General features: G+C 41.5%; 1 protein-coding gene across 1 annotated transcript in view; it reads right to left on the reverse strand.

Moving 5' to 3' along the window:
- The window catches only part of LOC126209879 (thyroid adenoma-associated protein homolog), a 239739-nt gene that overhangs the window by 116166 nt on the left and 97622 nt on the right, over nucleotides 1-25951 (reverse strand). The window contains exons 12-15 of the mRNA XM_049939003.1: nucleotides 25627-25821; nucleotides 14875-15042; nucleotides 7978-8161; nucleotides 6172-6340 (exon numbers count right to left, since the gene is read on the reverse strand). Of these exons, the coding sequence (XP_049794960.1) occupies nucleotides 6172-6340; nucleotides 7978-8161; nucleotides 14875-15042; nucleotides 25627-25821 (716 nt within the window). The remainder of the gene's footprint in view (nucleotides 1-6171; nucleotides 6341-7977; nucleotides 8162-14874; nucleotides 15043-25626; nucleotides 25822-25951) is intronic.

The raw sequence follows: 25951 nt of genomic DNA on the forward strand, positions 1-25951 counted from the left end.
CCAATAAATAATATAATGTCTGATACACAATAAATTATGACAGTGGTCGAAGGGAATAATAAAACAGACAGTTTAGAAAAAGACTATAAAACTTACAAGAGGGATAACCAAAAATTTTTGAATATTGTCTTTAAACCTTAAGGTTGCTTAAATAAACGTTTGGCTATTCACAAGTACATGCCTGTAGTCCCCGTACATATTGAAACCCTCTTTCTACAGTACTCTAGCCAGACCAAAATGACCCGACCCATTTGTAAAGTGGAGTATCTTGTGGAAATATGTTTTCTGTATTTGAAATGGAACAATGCTAATGTGTGTCGACTAAGTGGAAGTGTACTGCAACAATGCATCATCACATGACAGTGGAAAGGTGGGGTACAACATTCTGACCACAACAAAAGTCGCCACCCACTCACATCCACTGTAAAAATTCTGGTGAACCAAGACAGCAGTACAAATGTTGCAGCTGTGTAAGACTGATCCAGATGATTTCTTCACTGCAACTCGCCACATACAGGAGGCACTGAGTCAGGCCAGCACAGCGAAAAAGACAGCTAAAATAATTAAGCTTTCTGACAAAGTCATTCTTCCAGGCTAGACTGCTTCTCATTACATACAGGAGGCACTGAGTCACAGAAAGGCCCAATGAACAAGAGTACAGAAACAATTATGAGCCGTGCACGCTCCCATATTAATACTGGGATTTAAGTGCATGCTTAGCTCCTACCAGAGGTATGTCTGCTGTGTGTTGACTGTTTCTGAAGGAATCTCTCCGGATCATGGCCTGGACTTACTAGCCGTGAACATCTGTTCACCACATTCAGATGGCGCACATTTACTTTGGGGAACACACCTAGGCCTACTAGAGAGTCGCAGCATTCCCCTACCTGTGTGGATACAAATCACACTCCAGAGTTCGACTGGTCCCATTCCTGTTGCCTCAGTTGGTGGATATGCCCACGTACACTGTCCGTAATTCTCTGTCCTGATGCAGGAATAACAGTGAGCACCTCGCAGATAAGTGCCCACTGAATTTCAGTTGGTGTTCTTCCTGTAAGTTGTCCCAGTTTATACTGCTGATGCCTTTTATGTGGAGCAGAATCCCATTAGTAAGAACATACCCAAGTTAAACAATGACTATGTGATAACAGTTAGGGTTGCGACCCGCCCCATTTTTTATGGGATGTCCCATATTTTACAGCTGAAATTTGTGTCCCATATTATTCACCTTCCTCCTGTTAAATTCGATGAGCTCTAGATTCGTATAAAAGAGGACATTTTAAGTTTGAGGTCCTGTTGGCCATCAAATCACAATATTCTGTTTAATACTATTGCGAAGTCTATAGTTGAATAGCTGAACTTATGGAACAAAAGGAAATTGCCTCATTCACAGTGTTTGTGGTTAAACAACATTGTTGGAGACTGCTCAGTCTTCCCTTCTCATCCCGACCGTTAAGTCTCCCCTGGTCCGAGATTCTGGCCGGCCCTTCCGAACTCCACCCATTTCCTCCACCCCACCAGTCCATTTCTTTCACCCCTCTTCTTTCTCCTTGAAGCCAATGGATATGAAAGCCTGCAAATGTAAATACCTTTATATGTGTGTACTCTTACTACCACTCGTTGAGCAGATTTTTTATCTATCTGATTAGATTATATTTTCATGAAATACTACTGAAAACATTTCTAAACTGATGACTATCGACTTGAGGAGGAGAGCAGAGAGAAGACACTTTAAGGTTAAGTTTCCATTATTATTTCTTGCACTATTCTAGTTAATGATGTAAGACCTTTAACTCCACTGCTGGATATCTAACCTCTATATTTTCTGACATACTACTGGCAGTTCTTCAACATATTTTTGTTAAATATCCCTTATTTGTGAGCTGGTGCTCCTTATTTCATTGTTGTAAAGATGTCAACCCTAATAAGAGCTGCTTATGAAAGATTTGTGCGTGTATTTACCTAAGTTTGATGTTGTTGTTGTTGTGGTCTTCAGTCCTGAGACTGGTTTGATGCAGCTCTCCATGCTACTGTATCCTGTGCAAGCTTCTTCATCTCCCAGTACCTACTGCAACCGACATCCTTCTGAATCTGCTTAGTGTATTCATCTCTTGGTCTCCCCCTACGGTTTTTACCCTCCACGATGCCCTCCAATACTAAATTGGTGATCCCTTGATGCCTCAAAACATGTCCTACCAACCGATCCCTTCTTCTGGTCAAGTTGTGCCACAAACTTCTCTTCTCCCCAATCCTATTCAATACTTCCTCATTAGTTATGTGATCTACCCATCTAATCTTCAGCATTCTTCTGTAGCACCACATTTCGAAAGCTTCTATTCTCTTCTTGTCTAAACTATTTATCGTCCATGTTTCACTTCCATACATGGCTACACTCCACACAAATACTTTCAGAAACGACTTCCTAACACTTAAATCAATACTCGATGTTAACAAATTTCTCTTCTTCAGAAACACTTTCCTTCCCTTTGCCAGTCTACATTTTGTATCCTCTCTACTTCGACCATCATTAGTTATTTTGCTCCCCAAATAGCAAAATTCCTTTACTACTTTAAGTGTCTCATTTCCTAATCTAATACCCTCAACATCACCCGACTTAGTTCGACTACATTCCATTATCCTTGTTTTGCTTTTGTTGATGTTCACCTTATATCCTCCTTTCAAGACACCATCCATTCCATTCAACTGCTCTTCCAAGTCCTTTGCTGTCTCTGACAGAATTACAATGTCATCGGCAAACCTCAAAGTTTTTATTTCTTCTCCATGGATTTTAATACCTACACCAAATTTTTCTTTTGTTTCCTTCACAGCTTGCTCAATATACAGATTGAATAACATCGGGGAGAAGCTACAACCCTGCCTCACTCCCTTCCCAACCACTGCTTCCCTTTCGTGCCCCTCAACTCTTATAACTGCAATTTGGTTTCTATACAAATTGTAAATAGCCTTTCGCTCCCTATATTTTACCCCTGCCACCTTCAGAATTTGAAAGAGAGTATTCCAGTCAACATTGTCAAAAGCTTTCTCTAAGTCTACAAATGCTCGAAACATAGGTTTGCCTTTCCTTAATCTATTTTCTAAGATAAGTCGTAGGGTCAGTATTGCTTCACGTGTTCCAACATTTCTACGGAATCCAAACTGATCTTCCCCAAGGTCGGCTTCTACTAGTTTTTCCATTCATCTGTAAAGAATTCGCGTTAGTATTTTTGCAGCCGTGACTTATTAAACTGATAGTTCGGTAATTTTCACATCTGTCAACACCTGCTTTCTTTGGGATTGGGATTATTATATTCTTCTTGAAGTCTGTGGGTATTTCGCCTGTCTCATACATCTTGCTCACCAAATGGTAGAGTTTTGTCAGGACTGGCTCTCCCAAGGCCGTCAGTAGTTCTAATGGAATGTTGTCTACTCCCGGGGTCTTGTTTCGACTCAGGTCTTTCAGTGCTCTGTCGAACTCTTCGCGCAGTATCATATCTCCCATTTCATCTTCATCTACATCCTCTTCCATTTCCATAATATTGTCCTCAAGTACATCGCCCTTGTATAGACCCTCTATATACTCCTTCCACCTTTCTGCCTTCCCTTCTTTGCTTAGAACTGGGTTTCCATCTGAGCTCTTGATATTCATACAAGTGGTTCTCTTTTCTCCAAAGGTCTCTTTAATTTTCCTGTAGGCAGTATCTATCTTACCTCTAGTGAGATAAGCCTCTACATCCTTACATTTATCCTCTAGCCATCCCTGCTTAGCCATTTTGCACTTCCTGTCGATCTCATTTTTGAGGCGTTTGTATTCCTTTTTGCCTGCTTCATTTACTGCATTTTTATATTTTCTCCTTTCATAAATTAAATTCAATATTTCTTCTGTTACCCAAGGATTTCTACTAGCCCTCGTCTTTTTACCTACTTGATCCTCTGCTGCCTTCACTACTTCATCCCTCAAAGCTACCCATTTTTCTTCTACTGTATTTCTTTCCCCCATTCCTGCCATTTGTTCCCTTATGCTCTCCCTCAAACTCTGTACAACCTCTGGTTTAGTCAGTTTATCCAGGTCCCATCTCCTTAAATTCCCACCTTTTTGCAGTTTCTTCAGTTTTAATCTACAGTTCATAACGAATAGATTGTGGTCAGAGTCCACATCTGCCCCTGGAAATGTCTTGCAATTTAAAACCTGGTTCCTAAATCTCTGTCTTACCATTATATAGTCTATCTGATACCTTTTAGTATCTCCAGGGTTCTTCCATGTATACAACCTCCTTTCATGATTCTTGAACCAAGTGTTAGCTATGATTAAGTTATGCTCTGCACAAAATTCTACCAGGCGGCTTCCTCTTTCATTTCTTACCCCCAATCCATATTCACCTACTACATTTCCTTCTCTCCCTTTTCCTACTACCGAATTCCAGTCACCCATGACTATTAAATTTTCGTCTCCCTTCACTATCTGAATAATTTCTTTTATTTCATCATACATTTTTTTCAATTTCTTCGTCATCTGCAGAGCTAGTTGGCATATAAACTTGTACTACTGTAGTAGGCGTGGGCTTCGTGTCTATCTTGGCCACAATAATGTGTTCACTATGCTGTTTGTAGTAGCTTATCCGCATTGCTATTTTTTTATTCATTATTAAACCTACTCCTGCATTACCCCTATTTGACTTTGTATTTATAACCCTGTATTCGCCTGACCAAAAGTCTTGTTCCTCCTGCCACCGAACTTCACTAATTCCCACTATATCTAACTTTAACCTATCCATTTCCCTTTTTAAATTTTCTAACCTACCTGCCCGGTTAAGGGACCTGACATTCCACGCTCCGATCCGTAGAACACCGATTTTCTTTCTCCTGATAACAACGTCCTCTTGAGTAGTCACCGCCCGGAGATCCGAATGGGGGACTATTTTACCTCTGGAATATTTTACCCAAGAGGACGCCATCATCATTAACCATACAGTAAAGCTGCATGCCCTCGGGAAAAATGACGGCTGTAGTTTCCCCTTGCTTTCAACCGTTCGCAGTACCAGCACAGCAAGGCCATTTTGGTTAGTGTTACAAGGCCAGATCAGTCAATCATCCAGACTGTTGCCCCTGCAACTACTGAAAAGGCTGCTGCCCCTCTTCAGGAACCACGCGTTTGTCTGGCCTCTCTACAGATACCCCTCCATTGTGGTTGCACCTACGGTACGGCTATCTGTATCGCTGAGGCACACAAGCCTCCCCACCAACGGCAAGGTCCATGGTTCATGTGGGGCTAAGTTTGATATCTTTAAAATTTCTTGTTGATTACTTTAATCTGGAAATATTTCCCTTTATCTGCACTACTAGTGCATTCTTTTCTAGTTTTAAGTACCTTTCAAATTTTTTAATTATTCTCTGCTAGACTCAATCTAAAAACACTTGCTTTCACTTGCACTACTCGTGTGTGCACTTTCAGACTTTAGATATCTTTAAAATGTTTTTGTCAGTTTACTTTTAAGTAGAAAAATTTGTCTCTACATGCACTACCAGTGCATGCATTTTCTAATTTCAGGTACCTTTAACTTTTTATTGTCAGTTAATGTCAAAACATACAGTGTGTGTCGTAGTTTATTTAGTTATGTAGACTGTACTCTATTAAACTACTTGTAGATTGAAAGGACTCAGACGTTTGTCCTCATTTCTTCTGTCATGGCAGAGCCCATGTGCTATTTGCCACTTACATGGTATGTAACTTTAATGTATTTTCTATTTGTATGTTTTATAATCTGTTCTGAGTTGAGCAACCATTCCGCGTTTGGGGCCAGCTCAAGCCAGTTACTGTGAATTCTCAGAGCATTACTATCAAGAGAGTTGTGGGAACATTTACTCCCATGATATTTAACATTAATATCATGTTACACGTAATGCAATGGCTGCAGTGAAAGTGCTATAAAACTGGTCACAACTTCTTTGTTAGCGATGCAGATAAAGAAAATTGTACTTCAGCTGAATTGCAGTGATTACTTCCGTATGCAGATGTTTCTGAACCCTCCCTCCAAAGCACTGGCCAGCCTTTCTATCTGCTTGTAGTTCACACGTAAAACACTACATACAGCTGTTTTTAGTTCAGAATGTTGTGCTCTCTGACACTGCTACCGAATTCAAACATGATGACAACAGCAGCATTCCGGTCCTCACCTGAAGTCGACACCCTGCAGGAGGTGCCGTATGCAGAACAGTGGCCCGTACATAGGGTGGGTCGCAGAAGCTTCCAACAGGTTTCTGTTGGCGGCATTAACCAAATCTATCAGGCGGTCCTGCAGCAATTTCACTATGGCCAGAATCATGTCTTCATATGTAGAGTCACCTGGGGAAGAACAAATAATGTTTACAAAAAAGGAGAGAGAGAATAGAGGTTACTGGAAACAGATTAATCCTAAAATTTAACAAGAGATGCTTATTTTCTCTTTATGTGTTTAATTCTTTCATCACAAGAACTGTGAGGATTTTGAAAGGAAAAACAGCTGGAATTATAGTGAAAAGAATTGGCAATCAGTGCTTATGATTTGCAGATGATACTGCCCTAAGAGTTGATAGTAAGAAACATATCCTGAATATACTTTCTAAATTTTCAACAATACAGAAAAGGACATTATATATTACGCTACGAGACCAAGACGCTGCTGTGTTCGATTATATTTTTACTACAACAGGCGTATTTTGGTACGACTGTCATTTTCAGGTTGTATCGGGTGGTCTTGATATCTATACAATATCGCTGCCTTAGTTGCCGTCACTACTGTATAAGTTTGCTGCTTTGATGTTGGTGTAGCTACAGTACTTGTTAAATTTTAGCTGGAACAGTTATTTCTGAAGTTGTTGAATTATGAAAGTTTATTTCATAACAGCATTACTTGACAGATGTCTTGGCAGTTGACTCAGGGAAGTGTCTTGGGATGCTTACTGCTCATGTTTTATGTTAATGACCTCGTGGGTAATATTAATAGTAACCTCAGACTGTTTGCAGATGATGCAGCTATCTATGGTGAAGTACTGCCTGAAAGTTGCTGCATAAATACTCAGTCAGATCCAGATAAGATTTCAAAGTGGTGGAAAGATTGGCGACTTGCTTTAAATATTCAGAAATGTAAAACTGTGCACTTCACAAAACAAAAACAAATATGAAACCCTATGACTATAATATCAGTGAGTCACTGTTGGAATCAGACAACTTATACAAATAGTTGAGTGTAACACTTGGTAGGGATATGAAATGGAATGATCACATAGGCTCAGTTGGGTGTAAAGCAGGAGGTAGACTTTATTTATTGGAAGAATAGTGGGGAAGTGCAATCAGTCTATAAAGGAGATCACTTGTGTGACCAGTTCTAGAATATTGTTTGAGTGTGTGTGATCCATACAGAACAGGACTAACATGGGATACTGAACGTATACAGAGAAGGGCAGGGCATATGGTCACAGGTTTGTTTGATCCATAGGAGTGTTACAGAGATACAAAGGAACTGAAGTGGAAGACTCTTGAAGATAGATGTACACTACCCTGAGAAAGTCTATTAACAAAGTTTGAAGAACCTGCTTTAAACGATGCTTCTAGGAATATACTACAACCCCCAACGTTCTGCTCACATAGGGATCACGAGGACAAGATTAGAATAATTACAGAGTGCATAGAGGCTTTAAACAATCATTCTTCCCATGCTCCATATGTGAATGGGACGGGAAGGAACCCTAATAACTCATACAATGGGAGGTACCCTCTGCCGTGCACTTTCGGTGCCTTACAGAGCACGGATGTAGAAGTAGACGTCTAAAAGTAAAATACATTCTATTGTCAATAATATAATGTACCAAACACTGTTAAATTTTATGTCCCTATTACAGATGGTTTCAAGCATTTCAGGGCGAGGCTCTCCAGATTCATGTAGAATACCTCCACACTAGTGACCCTAACATTAGGAGATGCCACCTCAGCAAAGCACATACGGTCCAGGGGTAGCGGGCTCTCCGACCCAGACTCCAAGTCCACCGCCCTCCGCACGGCAGACGGGCGCGTCGTGAACCTGGCGAGGGTCGCCAGCAGGTAGGCGGCCGTCACCGAGTCTGGGGGGCGAGAGCTCTCGCAGAGGGTGAGCCCTGCCAGCAGCAGCGTGAGGCACTGCGTCTCGTCCTGCAATGACACGTCGCACAGTGCAAAAGTGAACTGCCGGAGCCTAAAAACTGAGAGGGGCGGTCACGCAGGGGCTGTAGCACTCTAGTTATGCTCAGGAAGATGAACAGGAGGAGGGAGGGAGATTGCTATTTAAGGGGGAAGTAACGGATTTGGGTCCAAAAAAAGCTATTTTGCAAAAAAATTATTTTCTTAACCTACTGAGTTTAATCTATGTTGTGTAGTTTCAGCTCTCTGAGACTGCAGATGTGTGTGCAAGTTGCACTTGTGTGTGTGTGTGTGTGTGTGTGTGTGTGTGTGTGTGTGTGTGTGCGCGCGCGCGCGCGCGCGCGCCTATCGTGACTCAGCACCTCCACTACATGGTGAGTAGCAGCTTTCCTTCTCTCGTATTGTTACATTCCATCCTGGATTTTCCATTGTTTGATAATGATAGGAGCATTAGAAAGGCCTTTAAAACATTAAACTGTTTAACTCTGTACTGGCAGACACTCCCACCTTTTCTGGCATTTGGGAAACTGCTTGCTTCCGCAAAATTTTTGACAGTGACATCGGTCATTTAGGATTAGATCTGGACCGTGAGCAAGATGTTTGTTAACTTCCAGGGCTTCCAGCATAACGTAAGGTATCACACCAAATATCTTCAAGTGAAAAAGAAAATAAGGTATTGGAAATATATGCAGTTTTCCATACCCAAGGGGGTACTGTGGCCATTGCCATAGCAATGGTAGCCCATGTTTGTTTTTCTGATTTATGGGGACATTTTCTACACGTCTTCACATCCTGTATCTAAAAGAATACCAAGTGGCTGCAGCAGAGCATTTTGAATCAGACTTTTGTATCAGCCCTAACCCAAGAAAACAGAGTTTAAAATAATATTACTTAATTAATTCAAAATTGTCACAAAGGGATGGAATGTTGGATAATAGCTTCGTCCATAACAGTGATTAGAAATCAGTTTTATCTGTTACATTATGCATGTGTTTTGGAAGCGACTAACTCTTATTTGGGTAAACAGCTTGGCACTTTCCCAGCGAGTAGTGTGGCTACTTTCCTGATAGGACATGTTGGCATTTGTGACCCACAGCAGAAACTATCAAACTGGAATAAATAACAAGAAACCATGTTTGTACACCAGAAGACAGTGTTTAAACATTAATATTCTCAAAAACTATTACTATCTTCATGGGTGCCCCAACAAGAATAATACACATAACATATTACATGAGACAACATTTTTTTTAAAAAAAAATATATTTTTAGTAAAACATAATGGGACAAATTTCCTCCATCAGTCTCACTGACAACAATGGCGATGCATATTAGAGGTAATACGACCACTTCTCAACAGGCGGCAGCAGTGTTCTGGACAAAAAATATGCAGTGGCTATTCTGTCATCCTTGCCACTTCACCACACTTTCCACTACCGATCTTACTATTAACTGATAACCTAAATAAATTATTTTATAACAACAAAAACAATCAATTATTGACAAAATTATTTAAATGGGTAGATAAAAAATCTACACACCAAGTGGCAGCAGAACACACACATAAAAGACTGTTGTAATTGGCAAGCTTTCGGAGCCAGTGGCTCCTTCTTCAGGCAGAAGAGTTGAAAGGGAAGGAAGAGGGGTGAAGGAAAAGGACTGGAGAGGTTTGGGAAAAGGGCTAGATTTCGGGAAAGTCACCTAGAACTGCAGGTCGGAAGAGACTTACTGTTTGGGATGAGAAGGAATAACCCAAACGGTAAGTCTCCCCTGGCCTGCAGTTCTGGGTGACCTTCCTGAAATCTATCCTTTTTTCTAGACCTCTCCAGTCCTTTTTCTTCACTCCTCTTCCTTCCCCTTCAACTCTTCTGCCTGAAGAAGGAGCCATTGCCTCCGAAAGCTTGCCAATTACAACCGTCTTTTATGTGTGTGTTCTGCTGCCGCTTGGTGAGTAGATTTTTTATCTATCCAATTAAATAAATTATTTTGTTATATTAATGACAGAAACGGTAATATGAGACATGATCACGAAAGTTTACTAAATGTTTTGAATGTTATTTTTTGTTTACTCATTGCATTGTATTACAACAGCCTTAATTTGATTTCATATTACTTGCTACAAACATGTACCAAATTTGAAAATGACCATTTGTATAATGTGCAAACACACACGTCCATATAATTTCCATTTGAGATTCATACCATTGTGGCTGATCAGTGCTAGCTGGTCACACTCGTGAGTTGTCAGCACTGAAAGACATACAGTAAAATATTAGCCCCCCTCACTTCTATTAACGCCGCAGTAGCCGCACTACATACCACTCTGCCCCTAACGTAAGCAGCAACCTTTACTTAGCTTAAAGCCGATTCAATGTCAATTAAAGTGAAGCGTATCTTAAAATGTTACTGTCTCAGCGAATATTTTTGTTTCTTAGTGAGAAAGAAAAATGCACTGTTAAATCTCTTAGCATTAGTTGATGTTTTTGAATTCTCTGTAGACTGCTATAAGCACATTGCTAGTATTATAAAATATGGCTGAGAACGGTGGGATGCATGTGGTCTGTGGGCCATAGTTTGATGATCACTGACATAGAGGAAGTGTCGTGTCACAGACAGGTGCAACAGGGGCAGAAAAAAAGTTAGAAATTTTCAGCTTTCTGACTAAGTCTGTCTTCAAAAATAGAAAACTCACTCACACTCCCAAAAGTACAATTCTCACTGCATTTCAGGTGAGCAGCAATGGTTGGGTAGTGGGGTAAGGAGGCAGCATGGGGTGGGGAGGAGGAAGGATAGCAGGGTAAGGGTGGGGAAGATGCTGTAGTACTGCCTGATGGAGTGGGGATAGAAAAGAGTTGGTAGGTGTAGCATCTGGAAGTTGTGCAGGGAAGGGGGATGGGCTAAGGGGCAAGGAAAAGGGAAAAGGGCAACAGAGAAAAGGGGAAAGATTACGCAGGTGTGGTAGAGGAGTGGAAGCAGGGAAGGAGATATGTAGGTGGAGCGAAGGTCGAGGCAGGGGACATTAGGTGAATGAAGGATATGTTATACGGAGAGCTCCTATCTGTGCAGTTCAGAAAAGTTGGTGTTGGTGGGAAGAATACAGATGGCACAGGCTGTGAAGCAGTCATTAAAGTGAAGCATATTGTGTTGGGCAGCATGTTCAGCAACAGGAGGATTCAGCTGTCTCAGCCTCAGTTTGGCAGTGGCCATTCTTGCAGACAGACACCTTGTCGGTTGTCATGCCCATGTAGAATGTAAACCACATGGCTGCATCCACAAGTGGCCTTGCCTTTTATGGGGTAGGAGATGCCTGTGACCAGAATGGGGTAGGTGGCAGTGGGTGGATGTACTGGACAGGTCTTGAATCTCGATCTACTGCAGGGATACAAGCCACGAGGCCAGGGTTTGGGAGCTGGGGTGGAGTAGAGATGCACGAAGATATTGCCTAGGTTCAGGGGGGTGGTGGAATATCAATGTGGGAGGGGTGGAGTGAATAACAGGGATCATATATCTTCCCCCACCCCTACCTTACTATCCCTCCCCCTCCCTGCCTTATACCTCTTCTGTACCCCCATGACCCACTCCAGCAAGATTGCTGCTAACCTCGAACACAGTTGCAGTCATACCTTAGGATCCAGAGGTGACAGAGGCCACACGTGTGTGAATGTGTGTGAATTTTCTGCTTCCAATGAAGGACTTACAAAACGGAAGAGCTTCTAGCATTCAATTTCATTGTGCATGCCTGCGTTTCGAAGGCTCCTCTAGGTAGTGAGGTGAAGTCTATCCATTCCATATCACTATTTTTCCATCACGGACTTTTCACTGTTTACATTCATATTCTATGTCAACAAATTTGTCTCCTTCAGAAATGATTTTCTCATCCATAGCTGCGTCACCAACAACTGTTGCAAAATCGATGTTGTTGCCACTGCAGGTCAACAAGCTGTAGCTGCGATATGAGACTGTTCTTGCTGACAGGTTGTGGAATTAATACAATCAAAGCCCTTCGTAGTCATAGTCGAAATTTTCTGCATGCGCCGCTTCATGATTGTTGTGATCACCATGAAACTTTTGCATTAAATCTAACGCAAAGGTGCACATATTTCACATGTTTTGTTGTTTGACCACGTATAGTGCTAGTAGCTTGCAGCTCTCTTTGTGTTGCTCTGATGTTTTTGGTTTAAAAGCAATATTTCATTATTTTTTGTGATATTTCACAAACAAGCAATGTAAGGTATAGTTTGTGTGTTTGTAGTTTTCTGCCTAATGGAGCAGACACAGTACTCTATAACCTCAAAAAGACGACTACTGTGCAAGAGATGCAGACCAACACAAACGCAAACAGCACACAAAATAATTAGGTCAATATTTGCACTTTACAGTGACAATAAATTCTTGAAACTCACTGTGGTAAGCATGAAAGAATACGTAACTGGTACAGAGTTTCATTCTTTAAATAACAGATGACAGTTACAGGGTTTCCAAAAACATCAATTACGATGTATGCAATTAAGTCACACATTTCTACTTGCCAGACAGTTACAAGTTCTGGTTACATCAGCAGCTAAACATATTACAAAATTTACATAACAAAAATCAAACAATGGAAAATCGAGGATGGAAGGTAACGATATTGTGAAAAGGAAAGTTGCTCCTCACCATACAGCGGAGATGCTGAGTCGCAGATAGGAACTATGAAAAGACTGTCACAAATATAGCTTTCAGCCAGTAAGGCCTTCGTTAAAATTAGACAACACACACACACACACACACACACACACACACAAATGCAACTCACACATACATGACTGCAGTCTCAGGCAGAGGCCACACTGTGAGCAGCAGCACCAGTGCATGATGGGAGCGGCGATGGGTTGTGGTGTGGAGGAGGCTGGGGCGGGGAGGAGGAGGGGGAGGGATAGTAGGGTACGGTGGCAGACAGTGACGTGCTTTTGGGGAGCGTGTAGGACGAGGTGGAAAGAGGGTAGAGCAGCTATGTGCAGTCAGGAAGTCAGACGGAGGAGAGAGGAGCTGTGGGAAGGGGGATAGCATAAAAGAAGTAAAAAGACTGGGTGCAATGGAGGAATGAGGGTAGTGTAGCACTGGAATGGGAACAGAGAAGGGGCTGGATGGGAGAGGACAATGACTAACAAAGATTGAGGCCAGGAGTGTTACGGAAACGTAGGATATATTACAGGGAAAGTTCCCACCTGTGCAGTTAACAAAAGCTGGTGTTGGTGGGAAGGATCCATATGGCACAGGCTGTGAAGTGGTCTTTGAAATGAAAGATGACATGTTTGGCAGCATGCTCAGGAGCAAGGTGGTCCCATTGTTTCTTGGCCACAGTTTGTCTGTGGCCATTCATGCAGACAGCTTGTTGGTTGTCATGCCCACATAGAATGCAGCACAGTGGTTGCACATCAGCTTGTAGATCACATGACTGGTTTCACAGGTAGCCCTGCCTTTGATGAGACAGATAATGTTTCTGATCAGACTGGAGTAGGTGGTGGTGGGGGGATGTCTAGGACAGGTCTTGCATCTAGTTCTATTACAGGAATATGAGACAAGAGATAAGGAGATGGGAGCGGGGGTTGTGTAGCGATGGACGATTATATAGTGTAGGTTAAGTGGATAGTGGAATTCCACTGTCGGAGGGCTGGGAGAGATAGTGGGCAGGGCATTTCTCCTTTCAGTGCACGACAAGAGGTAGTTGAAACCCTGGCGGAGCATGTAATTCAGTTGCTCCAGTCCTGGGTGGTACTGAGTTATGAGGGTAACACTCCACTGTGGCCAGATGGTGGGACTTTGGGGAGACTGGAAATATAAGGCATGGGAGATTTGTTTTTGTGTAAGGTTGGGAGGATGATTACATTTTGTGAACACTTCAGTGAGACCCTCGGTATATTTTGAGGAGGATTGCTCGTCACTGCAGATGTAACGGTCACAGGTAGCTAGACTGTACGGAACGGATTTCTTGGTATGGAACGGGTGACAGCTGTCAAAATGGAGGTTTGCTGGTGGTTAGTAGGTTTGACATGGACGGAGGTAATGATGTAGCCATCTTTGAGGTGGAGGTCAACATCTGGGAAGGTGGCTTGTTGGGTTGAGTATGACCAGGTGAAGAAAATGGGGGAGAAGTTGTGAGGTTCTGGAGGAACGTACAAAGGGTGTCCTCACCCTCGATCCAAATTGGCAAGATGTCATCAATGAATCTGAACCAGTTGTGGGATTTAGGATTCTGGGTGTTTAGGAAGAATTCCTCTAGATGGCCCACGAATAGGTTGGCATAGGATGGTGCCATGCGAGTGCCCACAGCTGTACCCTGGATCTGTTAGTAGGTAACGCCTAATTCACATAACTATTTTTAGATAGCAAAAAGAGTCCCTGAAAATTGTTCTGATGCCTATTATGTATATACATCATACATAAAGCGCAAAAATGAAAGAGGGGTATACGACACATAATGCTCACATTTTCCCACATTTTTGCAAAGTCCCTTGGAAAGTGTAAAAGTGGGGTTTCACTGTATTTTTCTTGCCCTCTCATTTAAAACTCATTTACAGCTACATTTTTTGATTACCATAAAAAGCTCGAGCAACGTAGCTGACAAACTGCACAGGCCCCTCTCAGTGTCGACACGTGTGAGGGTCGAAAACGTACGAGGTGTCCGTGGGAAGTAAAATTCTCCTGTGGGTGCTGCTCCGGCCTGTGCAGTGTGTGCCACTCACCTCCAGCTGCAGTGCCTGCGGCGGGTACTTGGTGATGAGGCGGTGCGCCAGCAGCTTATTGTTCTCGTACGTGTCCTTGAGGCACTCCAGCAACGTCACGCCGTTGCAGGGCAGCCACATGTCTGCCGGGGTCCTCTCACCCATTATCTCGGTGCACAGTGTCAGGATCTGAAATGGAGACATCTGTTACACACATGCCGCACTTTTAGGCACGGCGAGGCTGACAACCGACTGGACAAAACTGCAGCCCTACGATTTAAAAACTGTCATTCGAGCTCTACGGCCTTTTACTGTACGGTGACCCTAAAACTCTGTCGACTAAACTCCTGCACTTCAACTCGGGGTGATGACGTGAGATATCATTCGCAGACCCCGATCGGTTGTCAACTGTTGCAGTGAAACGTGAGCAGCTGCCGGCTATGACAGCTCGCACTGCGTGGAGACCACGTGATTGTCGGAGTAGTCGATCAGGGTAACTTTTTACCAGTCAGAGTACCTTTGTTTCAGTTACACCTATGTTTGAAATGCATGCTGCTCCACATACTTGCATTATTTTGTACTAAAAGTAACAGTTTTATTACCTATTATTATTCTAGTTAGGATATCGGTTGTGTTTACATACTATTACGAACTATTACACTTGTGATAGCACTTTAATTGCACTGCCTGTGAAGAGAGCTTCCTGTAACAGTGATGTAACGCCAGGTCTACACAAATATCTTGATATTTCAAAGTATCACTGTTTGTTTTTACTTATCATTAACACCTGACCTCCTCTTGGCATAATCTAAATTTACACAGAGCATTAGATACAGGAAAAATTCTACTGGTCTAAAGTTACCCTAAATGAAAGTGTAACTTTGTACCAGTATTAAAATAGAAATTTTACTCTAACTAGTCTTTTATCACAGACTCATTATATTTCTTGAAAGAAGTATTTTTCCTACAACAGTCTGTTTTCTTTTCTAAACAAACACTTCACTTCAAGTCACTGGCACTAAGCAAATTTCTCCTTTATGGGGCATTGCTGAGCAACCTAGAGGCAAAAACAAAAAGGAATAATAATAATTATAGGCAGTTTCAAACAAACTAGAAGTCATGAGAAACATGCCACAGTTAATTACGTAACAGAAAAGTTATGTTACATGCATCAGTTTGTCTGCACATCACGAACTACACAGTAGTGTAGAAATGATTGAAACATCACAGTGTCGACCACAAGAAGTGTAAATCATCATAGATATGGGAGCCGCTTGCATGAAAGTCAGCATTTAATGTAATTAACACCAAGTCAAACAATGTAAAACCCAGTATGGAATAATGGCAATATTATGAAAAGGACAGACTGCTACTCACCATATAGTGGGGATGTTGAATCATAGACAGGTACAACAAAAAGATTGCGAAACATGTGAGCACTTAGCCAAAAGGCTTCTAAAGTAGAGAACACATATATTAACATATGCACAACTCACACACGTGACCATTGTCTCTCCAGAGGAATGGTGGCCACGTGCGAATGAGTTGTACCTGTTTGAATGTTTGTGCGTTGTCTACTTTAGAAGAAGGCCTTTTTGGCCAAATGCTCATGTGTTTAGCTGTCTTTTTTTTTTTGTGCCTGTCTGTGACTCAGCATCTCCACAATATCATGAGTAGCAATCTGTCCTTTCCATAATACTGCCATGTTAGTACAAATTACACCAAGTGTTAAAGTACATACAGATGGTTCACATACCGGCTTTGCTTTTGTGACATCTTACTAGTGACACTCTGACACTGCCATATAGATCATGACAAATGGCCAGTCTTCACTGCTATTTGTGTGACATAACTGGAGATGTATTTTGTGAGTTGTTTACTTGTATGTCAGGACAAATGTTTTGAAGGCACGTACGAGGTGCGTTAGAAAAGTCCGTGCAAAAATAAAAACTATTTACCTGTTTGGGGTAAACCTTTTTTATTTTTCGACATAGTCTCCTTTTAGACTTAGACACTTCGTCCAATGCTGTTCTAATTTGTTGATCCCTTCCGAATAATAGTAATTGTCCAAGTCTGCAATATAGCTATTAGTTGCTGCAATCACCTCCTCGTTTGAATAAAATCTTTGTCCCGCCAGCCATTTCTTCAAATTGGGGAACAAATAGTAGTCCGAGGGAGCCAAGTATGGAGAATGGGTGAAATGAGTTGGAATCCTATTTCCATTAATTTTGGGACCACAACTGCTGAGGTGTGTGCTGGTGCACTGTCATGATGGAAAAGAACTTCTTTGCGGTCCAATCGCCGGCGTTTTTCTTGCAGCTTCGTTTTCAAACAGTCCAATAACGATGAATAATATGCACCTGTAATAGTTTTACCCTTTTCCAGATTGTCGATGAGGATTATCCCTTGTGAATCCTAAAAAACAGTCGCCATAACCTTTCCGGCTGAAGGACTGGTCTTCGCCTTTTTTGGTGAACATTCTCCCTTGGTAACCCATTGTTTAGATGGTTGTTTGGTCTCAGGAGTATAGTAATGTATCCATGTTTCATCCACAGTGAAGAAACAATGCTTTAAATCCTGAGGATTCTTCCTGAACAGCTGCAAACCATCCTTGCAACACTTCACACAATTCCGTTTTTGGTCAGCGTTTTGCCTTTCACAAAGTAATGTTTAATCACCACACGAAATTCTTTTTTGTCCATTTTTTGAAAATCACTCAACTTCCTTGATTCACACGAATGCCAAACACAAAGAAATAGACCAATATGGCTGAAACTTGGTGTGCGTTCTTTCCAAAGATGCTACTAACTAAACATAACTTCAATATGTGCCGTCGGTGCCACCTCTCGAACTTTGCACGGAATTTTCAAACGCCCCTCGTATACTAGGATGTAGGCATAACATTTCTTCTCATTTTACCTCTGGGCTGCTTGATAATCCACAACAGAAGTGAAATTAGCTAAATGCCTATGACAAAGTGTTTGCTGCAGAAAAATTATTTCTTTCAGCAAATATTGCACCATTTCAGTGACACCATTTGACACACTGTAAAAGGACCACAGCATCACTTTTCATGTGAGGAAATGCTTAGAAAGCACAGTGCCCTGGAAATTCATAAATATGTTAATGTTTGGTCACAACAAGTACGAAGTGAAAAATATGAATGCCTTGTTCATGTGGAGCAATGCAGATGAAAATTTTCCTGAAATCAGACCCTGTAAAGTCCGAAATAAACTGCAAAACAAATTAGAAAAAAATTGGCAACTGACACTAAATAATGAAAAGTGTGAGGTTGTCCACATGAATGCTAAAAGCAGTTTGTTAAACTTCAGTTACACGATAAATCAATCAAATTTAAATGCCTTAAATTCAACTAAATACCTTGGAATTACAATTACAAACAACTTAAATTGGAAAGAATACACAGAAAATGTCACGGGGAAGGCAAACCAAAGACTACATGTTACTGGCAGAACACTTAGAAGGTGCAACAGATCTACTAAAGAGACTGCCTACACTATGCTTGTCCATCCGCTTTTGGAGTGCTGCTTTGCAGTGTTGCAGTGTGGGATGCTTACCAGATAGGAGTAACAGTACACTACTGAAATTCACAGAAGGGCAGCACATTTTATATTATTGACTAACAGGGGAGAAAGTGTCCCAGACATGTCACAGGACTTGGAATGCACATCATTAAAAAAATGCATTTCTTGTTGTGGAAGGATCTTCTCATGAAATTTCAATCAACTTTCTCCTCTGGATGTAAAAATATTTTGGAGACACCGACCTGCATGGGGAGAAATGATAATCATAATAAAATAAGGAAAATCAGAGATTGCACAGAAAGATACAGATGCTCATTTTTTCCGCTTGCTGCTCAAGAGTGGAATAATAGTGAATTATTGTGAAGGTGGGATCCTTACCAGGTGGGATTGACGGAGGACATCGAAAGGGTGCAAAAAAGGGCAGCTCGCTTTGTATTATCATGTAACAGGGGAGAGAGTGTGGCAGATATGATACGCGAGTTGGGATGGAAGTCATTAAAGCAAAGACGTTTTTCGTCGTGGCGAGATCTATTTACGAAATTTCAGTCACCAACTTTCTCTTCTGAATGCGAAAATATTTTGTTGAGCCCAACCTACATAGGTAGGAATGATCATCAAAATAAAATAAGAGAAATCAGAGCTCGAACAGAAAGGTTTAGGTGTTTGTTTTTCCCGCGCACTGTTCGGGAGTGGAATGGTAGGGAGATAGTATGATTGTGGTTCGATGAACCCTCTGCCAAGCACTTAAATGTGAATTGCAGAGTAATCATGTAGATGTAGATGTAGATGATTAACTCTCTGCCAGGCATTTACAGGGATAAGTGTGATTTGCAGAGTAGCCATGTAGATGAACCTCACAGGTATCTCACCTGGTCCAGTTGACCTTCCGCTGTTGAGCGATTTAGTTGACTTTCTATACCACAATCGATTACCTCAATATCTGCCATTTTGGTTTTTATACAATTATTGAAAGGAGAAGCCACAGTATGATCTTTAGTAGTGAAAGAGTTTCTCAAGACAGATTTCATTATTTTAGCATTCTAACTGTAATTTTTCATTTCGGTACCAGTATGTTCACTAAGTAAGTGAATGGATTTATTTATGAATAACTTTTCTGCTACCAGTCACAATTTTCTTTTATTTATATTTTGCAGGCTGCATATTGGGAATGATTCCCATTTTCAAGTGTGTGTTTCTCTGTGTACTATGCCATTTTACATAATTTTTTGGTAGCTATAGGTTAAATTTTGAAATAACTTTTAGTTAGCTTTTTCTATGGACCATTTGCACACAGTCTCGGAATGAAATGAAACGAAATGTCATGTGGCTAGGGCCTCCCATTGAGTACACCGGTCGCCTGGTGCAAATCTTTTGAGCTGACGCCACTTCGGTGGCTTGCGCTTAGATGGGGATGAGATGATGATGAGGAACACAATACAACACCCAGTCCCTGAGTGGAGAAAATCTCCAACCAAGCCGGGAATCGAACCCAGCCCCCTTGGCATGGCATTCCGTCATGCTGACCTCAGCTATCGAGGCGGACATCTCAGACTCATCAAACATCCTCCCCCCCCCCCCCCCCCCACCTGGTCCCATTCTTCTGTGCACAGCATGCATTCAGAATTACTTAAGTAATGAAACATTTACAACAACTTTTTAGATGTAGCGGACAAAGATAATGTTGCAGGTCTTCCACAGAGTTTAATGCATTTAGTACAAAGGGTATTTGTCTTAATCATAATTTGCTTATATTTATTTTACAATGGTGCTTATTTCTATGTGTTACTATTTTTATTTAAGTGTAGAGTTGAAGCATCTGAAGAAATTCACTGATTCACTTTCAAGTTTTTCATTTCATATTTTATCTACATATCTTCTATAATGTGAATACAGCTCCAGTTTTTCTAAGATATCCATTTTCTGCCATTTATTTAGTCAGTATAGTGCTTTGACCTTTTGCTCTAATTTTTACAAATGAGTGTTCTGATTATGTATGTGTGTGGCTACTTCCGAAGTTGCGTGTCTGTTGTGTGTACAGGCTTTTAAGGTGCTATGTGTACCTGGTATTAAAATTTTGGTCTGTTTGTCCTAGATAGAACATGGAACATTGCAGGCATTATTTTGCATATTTCAGAGTCTGAGTATGGGAGATGATTACATGTCGTATTATGTATTAGTTTTGTTGTAGTTTATTACCTGTAGAAAGTCCAATTTTTACTTTGCGACTGTTGAAAATATTTGCAATGTTTTGTGATCTATTGCCAATGTATGGGATGCTAGATATGCATTTGTTTTTGTCTTTCTTTTGTGGTGCAGTTCGTATCTGGTCTTTCTTCTCTTTGTCTATGGCTGTCTCAACCATGCAAGCAGTATAACCATTGGCAACTGCAATCTGTTTCACTACATTTACATTTCACTATGAGGTATTTTAGTTGCCCTATGTGGTACTGACCTGTATCCTGGCTGTTTATGGATGTTTGGGTGACATGAGGTTGCAGGGTTTGTGGTGTCAATCACTTTATTTTTCCTATAAATTTTGGCTGTGCATGTGTTGCTGTGTCTTGCAATATTTAGGTACAGATAGTTGATACTTTTCTTTTGTTCATGTTCTACGGTAAGTCTAAATTTCTCATGCAGATTATTCAAGCAATTTAAAATCCCTGTCACGTGTTTCACATCCCATTTCACTAACAGTAGGCTTATTCCATGTCAAGCGTCCTAGTTTAGAAGACGCTCACAGCTTGACCATCTTCAATTTTGATGAAATTTGTACAGTATGTACCTGAGGGCCCTACATGAACTTATGCCAAGTTTCAGGCTCACCTGCAACTTGGTTGAGGTGCTAGAGCCGCTTTTGTGAAGACCACTTTTACCGAGACCGAACAGTCACAAAGAAATCTTCAAGTTTGGCATTCCACTGTTCCTAATGTAAAATGGCTACACTCTTGCTTCTGTGTATAGTGGTACAACCTTTTGTGCTCTATACACAAATGATGGAAGTAGAACTCAGAAAGCAATGCATTTGGCATAATCTCAGTTCAAAGTGGGCAACAAATCATGTCACGAGAAATTTGTACATGCTTAAGCGAGGCGTAAGTAGTGGAGAAAGTGCGCTATGGATCTGGTCTTTTGCCAAACTACTGTCTGTCTGGGTGTTTAATACCAGGTGATCAAAAAGTCAGTATACATTTGAAAACTTAATAAACCATGGAATAATGTAGATAGAGAGGTAAAAATTGACACACATGCTTGGAATTGTGGTGTCACAGCCAGACACCACACGTGCTAGGTGGTAGCTTAAATCGGCCGCGGTCCTGTAGTACATGTCGGACCTGCGTGTCGCCACTGTGTGATCGCAAACCTAGCGCCACCACAAGGCAGGTCTCGAGAGACTGAACTCGAACTCACCCCAGTTGTACGGACGACAGAGCTAGCGACTAGACGTACGAAGCCTTTCTCTCTCATTAGCCGAGAGACAGAATAGCCTTCAGCTAAGTTAATGGCTACGAACTAGCAAGGCGCCATTAGCCTTACAGTGATTGTAATTAAAGTCTCCTTTGTGCGATGTACCACAATGATTTAGTAAAGATAAGTATTATACCAGCTACGTACTTTTCTTCATAGCATTAATTACGTATCCTGTTCCAGTACTTCACGCCCGTCTGCGTTAGTCTCGCGTGCCTTTTAAGCCACGTCTAGCTACAAGGTGTTGGCCCAGCTGCCGACACATCAGGAATGACATGGGGTTTTATTAGAACAAAAAAAAAGTTCACAAAATGTCCGACAGACAGTGCCGGACAGCAAAACGTCAGTGACTGCGCATGACAATCGTGTAATGAGAGAGAGAATGAGATGCGCCAGCAGTCGCAGCATGTTGACGTTACCTGAAAAGGCGCTTTTAGTGAAGCTGTATTATCAGAATGGGGAATGTGCTAGTTCAGCGTTACGATCCCATCGCCATAGGAAGGGGATTCGCGCAGGTAAAGGTCCGTTGACAAATGCAGCTGTGGCGAGAATGATTTTGAAGTTCGAAGCCACGGGTTGTTTAGACGATAGACCATGTCGTGGCCGACCGAGCACAAGGCGTAATGCTGCTGAGACAGTTCAGGAACAAATGGAGACTGTAGCGGGTTCGTCTATGCACGGGGAACTCAGCGCTCGTGCAGTCGCACGTCGCACCGGCATTCCATACACTACTGTTTGGTTAGCACTGAGGCGTACCCTCCGATGCTATCCATACAAAATCCATCGGCATCACAAACTGTTACCTAGCGATTTAGTGAAGCGGAGGGCATTTGCGGTGTGGGCATTTCAAAAGATGGCGGAGATGACGATTGGTTGAGTAACATGTCGTGGACTGACGAAGCTCATTTCACGCTCCGAGGGTCTGTCAACGCCCACTACTGCAGAATTTGGGCTATCAAAAATCGTAGAACTGTCGTGGAATCTCCATTGCACGACAAGAAAGTCACAGTATGGGTCGGATTTACCACATCTACCGTTATCGGGCCTTTTTTCTTTGAGGAAATGCGTGATTCTGGTTTTGTACCTGCTACTGTGACGGGTGAGAGGTACGCCGATATGTTACAGAATTGCATCATCCCCAGCCTGGCTGATAAACACCTGCTGGAAAGTATGATGTTTATGCAGGATGGAGCTCCACCCCATATTGCTAGACGCATGAAAGATCTCTTGCACGTGTCATTTGGTGATGATCGTGTGCTCAGCCGCCACTTTCGTCATGCTTGGCCTCCCAGGTCCCCACACCTCAGTTCGCGCGATTATTGGCTTTGGGGTTACCTGAAGTCGCAAGTGTATCGTGATCGACCAACATCTCTAGGGATGCTGAAAGACAACATCCGATGCCAATGCTTCACCATAACTCCGGACATGCTTTACAGTGCTGTTCACAACATTATTCCTCGACTACAGCTATTGTTGAGGAATGATGGTGGACATATTGAGCATTTCCTGTAAAGATCATCATCTTTGCTTTGTCTTACTTTGTTATGCTAATTATTGTTATTCTGATCAGATGAAGCGCCATCTGTCGGATATTTTTTGAACTTTTGTATTTTTTTGTCATTCCAAGCATGTGTGTCAATTTGTACCTCTCTATCTACATTATTCCGTGATTTATGCAGTTTTCAAATTTATACAGACTTTTTGATCACCCGGTATATCACAAATTTGGGCCTGGCTTGTATAATTCATTACTGTGCTACCATCCTGTACATTTGCTAAAAAACCATGAATGTATCAAAATATACCCATGTTCAAAGTCATGTGTGTCAAAATGGACACCTACCACATTACATTCATTAACACCATTCAACAGAGCACATTTCATTCTATTAAAATAACTTATTTTCATTTTGGTGTCTCTTTGGGCAAGGTGCAAACATTGCACCTAAACTATTGAATTTTTTTGTAATTTGAGAAAAATTCTTGTGTTGGTCCATCGTGGCTATGTCACAACCAATCTCAGCGACTGGTAGCAAAAGGCTATTTACAGTTTGTACAGAAACCAGATGGCAGTTGTAAGAGTCAAGGAGCATGAAAGGTAAGCAGTGGTTGGGCCAGGAGTGAGACAGGGTTGTAGCCTATCCCTGATGTTATTCAATCTATACACTGAGCGAGCAATAAAGGAGACAAAAGAAAAATTTGGAGTAGGAATTAAAACCCATGGAGAAGAATTAAAAACTTAAGAGGTTTGCCGATGATATTGTAATTCTGTCAGAGACAGTAAAGGACCTGGACGAGCAATTGAACGGAATGGGCAGTGTCTGGAAAGGAGACTATGAGATGAACATCAACAAACATAAATTGAGGATAATGGAATGTATTTGAATTAAATCAGGTGATTCTGAGGAAATCAGATTAGGAAATAAAATACTTAAAGTAGTAGATGAGTTTTGCTATTTGAGGAGCATAATAACTGATGATGTTCGAAGTAGGGAGGATATAAAATGTAGACTGGCAATGGCAAGAAAAGCATTTCTGAAGAACAGAAATACATTGACATCGTGTATAAAGTTAAGTGTCAGGAAGTCTTTTCTCAAAACATTTGTATGGAGTGTAGCCATGTATGGAAGTGAAACATGGACGATAAATAGTTTAGGCAAGAAGAGAATAGAAGCTTTCGAAATGTGGTGCTACAGAAGAATTCTGTAGATAGGTAGATCATGTAATTAATGAGGAGGTATGGAATAGAATTGGGGAGAAGAGAAATTTGTGGCACAACTTGTCTAGAAGAAGGGATTGGTTGGTAGGACATGTTCTGAGGCATCAAGGGATCACCAATTTAGTACTGGAGGGCTGTGTGGAGGGTAAGAATCATAGAGGGAGACCAAGAGATGAGTATACTAAGCGGATTCAGAAGGATCTAGGGCGCAGTAGTTACTTGGAGATTAGAAAGCTTGCACAGGAAAGAGTAGCATCGAGAGCTGCATCAAACAAGTCTCTGGATTGAAGACCGACAACCAACCATGGGAAAAACAACACTCAATTTGGCAAAAACAGCACTGAACTGGCAAAATATTATGGAATTTGGAAAAAAACATTAATTTGGCAACACAATGGATCTGATAATAACAGAGAAATTGGCAAACACAAAACATAAATTGGCAAACAATAACTTGCAAAAAATTATGGAATTTGGAAAAGAAATAATAAATTTGGCAAAACACCACCAAATTTGGTAAAAAAAACACCAAATAAGGTAAAAAAATATGGTAACAACAAATTTAGGTAAAAGTAACACCAATTCTGGCAAAAAATAACACTGACATTTTAAAAAAATAACGCCAATTTTGGCCATACAATAAAACGATTTCTTCTCGTCCCTAAGTATACAAGATGCCAACTCGGATGTAATTATTGCCAGTGTAAGATTTCAGACAATAGTCTGATCTCAAAAACTAGTCACATAATAAACAAACAGTTTAATGGTTTGTTTGCTTTAAAAATGTCTTATCAAGTATATGGTTGCTGTAGAGCATCCAAAAAGCAACTGTAAATAAATACATTAAATAAAAGTCTATGTAGAAAGTCACTGTCTTAAAACTATCCACAATGCACCTTCATGTGGGGAGAAACTGGTCACATGTCTTACATCAGAAGGTGCATTAACATTCAAGTTTCCATTCCTTAGAGAGTAAGTACCTGTGGGCACACATAAAAAATTGTTTGGCAGCAGAAACGACTGCGAGAAGTCCGACATGTGTACCTGAAGAGCGGAGCCCCGCCGGCTGAAGTTAGCTCCCGGAAAGATGCTGGAGAAGCTGAACTCGACAAGCCACTGGAGGAAGAGTGAGGCAGTCGCCAGAGCCTTCTCTGCCTCCACTGCCCCCTCGCCGGACTTCTCAGCTGCCTTCACCTGGCGCTCCAGAGACTGCCAGGAGTCCCTCAGTCGCTCCAACAGCTAGAAACGGGAAACCACAGGACAATATTCGGCACGCCCAAGAGAAGAAAATCTTACACAAACTCAATGATACAGGAGCAAACCGTGATCGTGATGCACAATGTGTGGTGCAAACACCTGATAAATCCTT

The sequence above is a fragment of the Schistocerca nitens genome, chromosome 10 (genome assembly GCF_023898315.1).
Source record: "Schistocerca nitens isolate TAMUIC-IGC-003100 chromosome 10, iqSchNite1.1, whole genome shotgun sequence".
NCBI lineage: Eukaryota > Metazoa > Arthropoda > Insecta > Orthoptera > Acrididae > Schistocerca > Schistocerca nitens.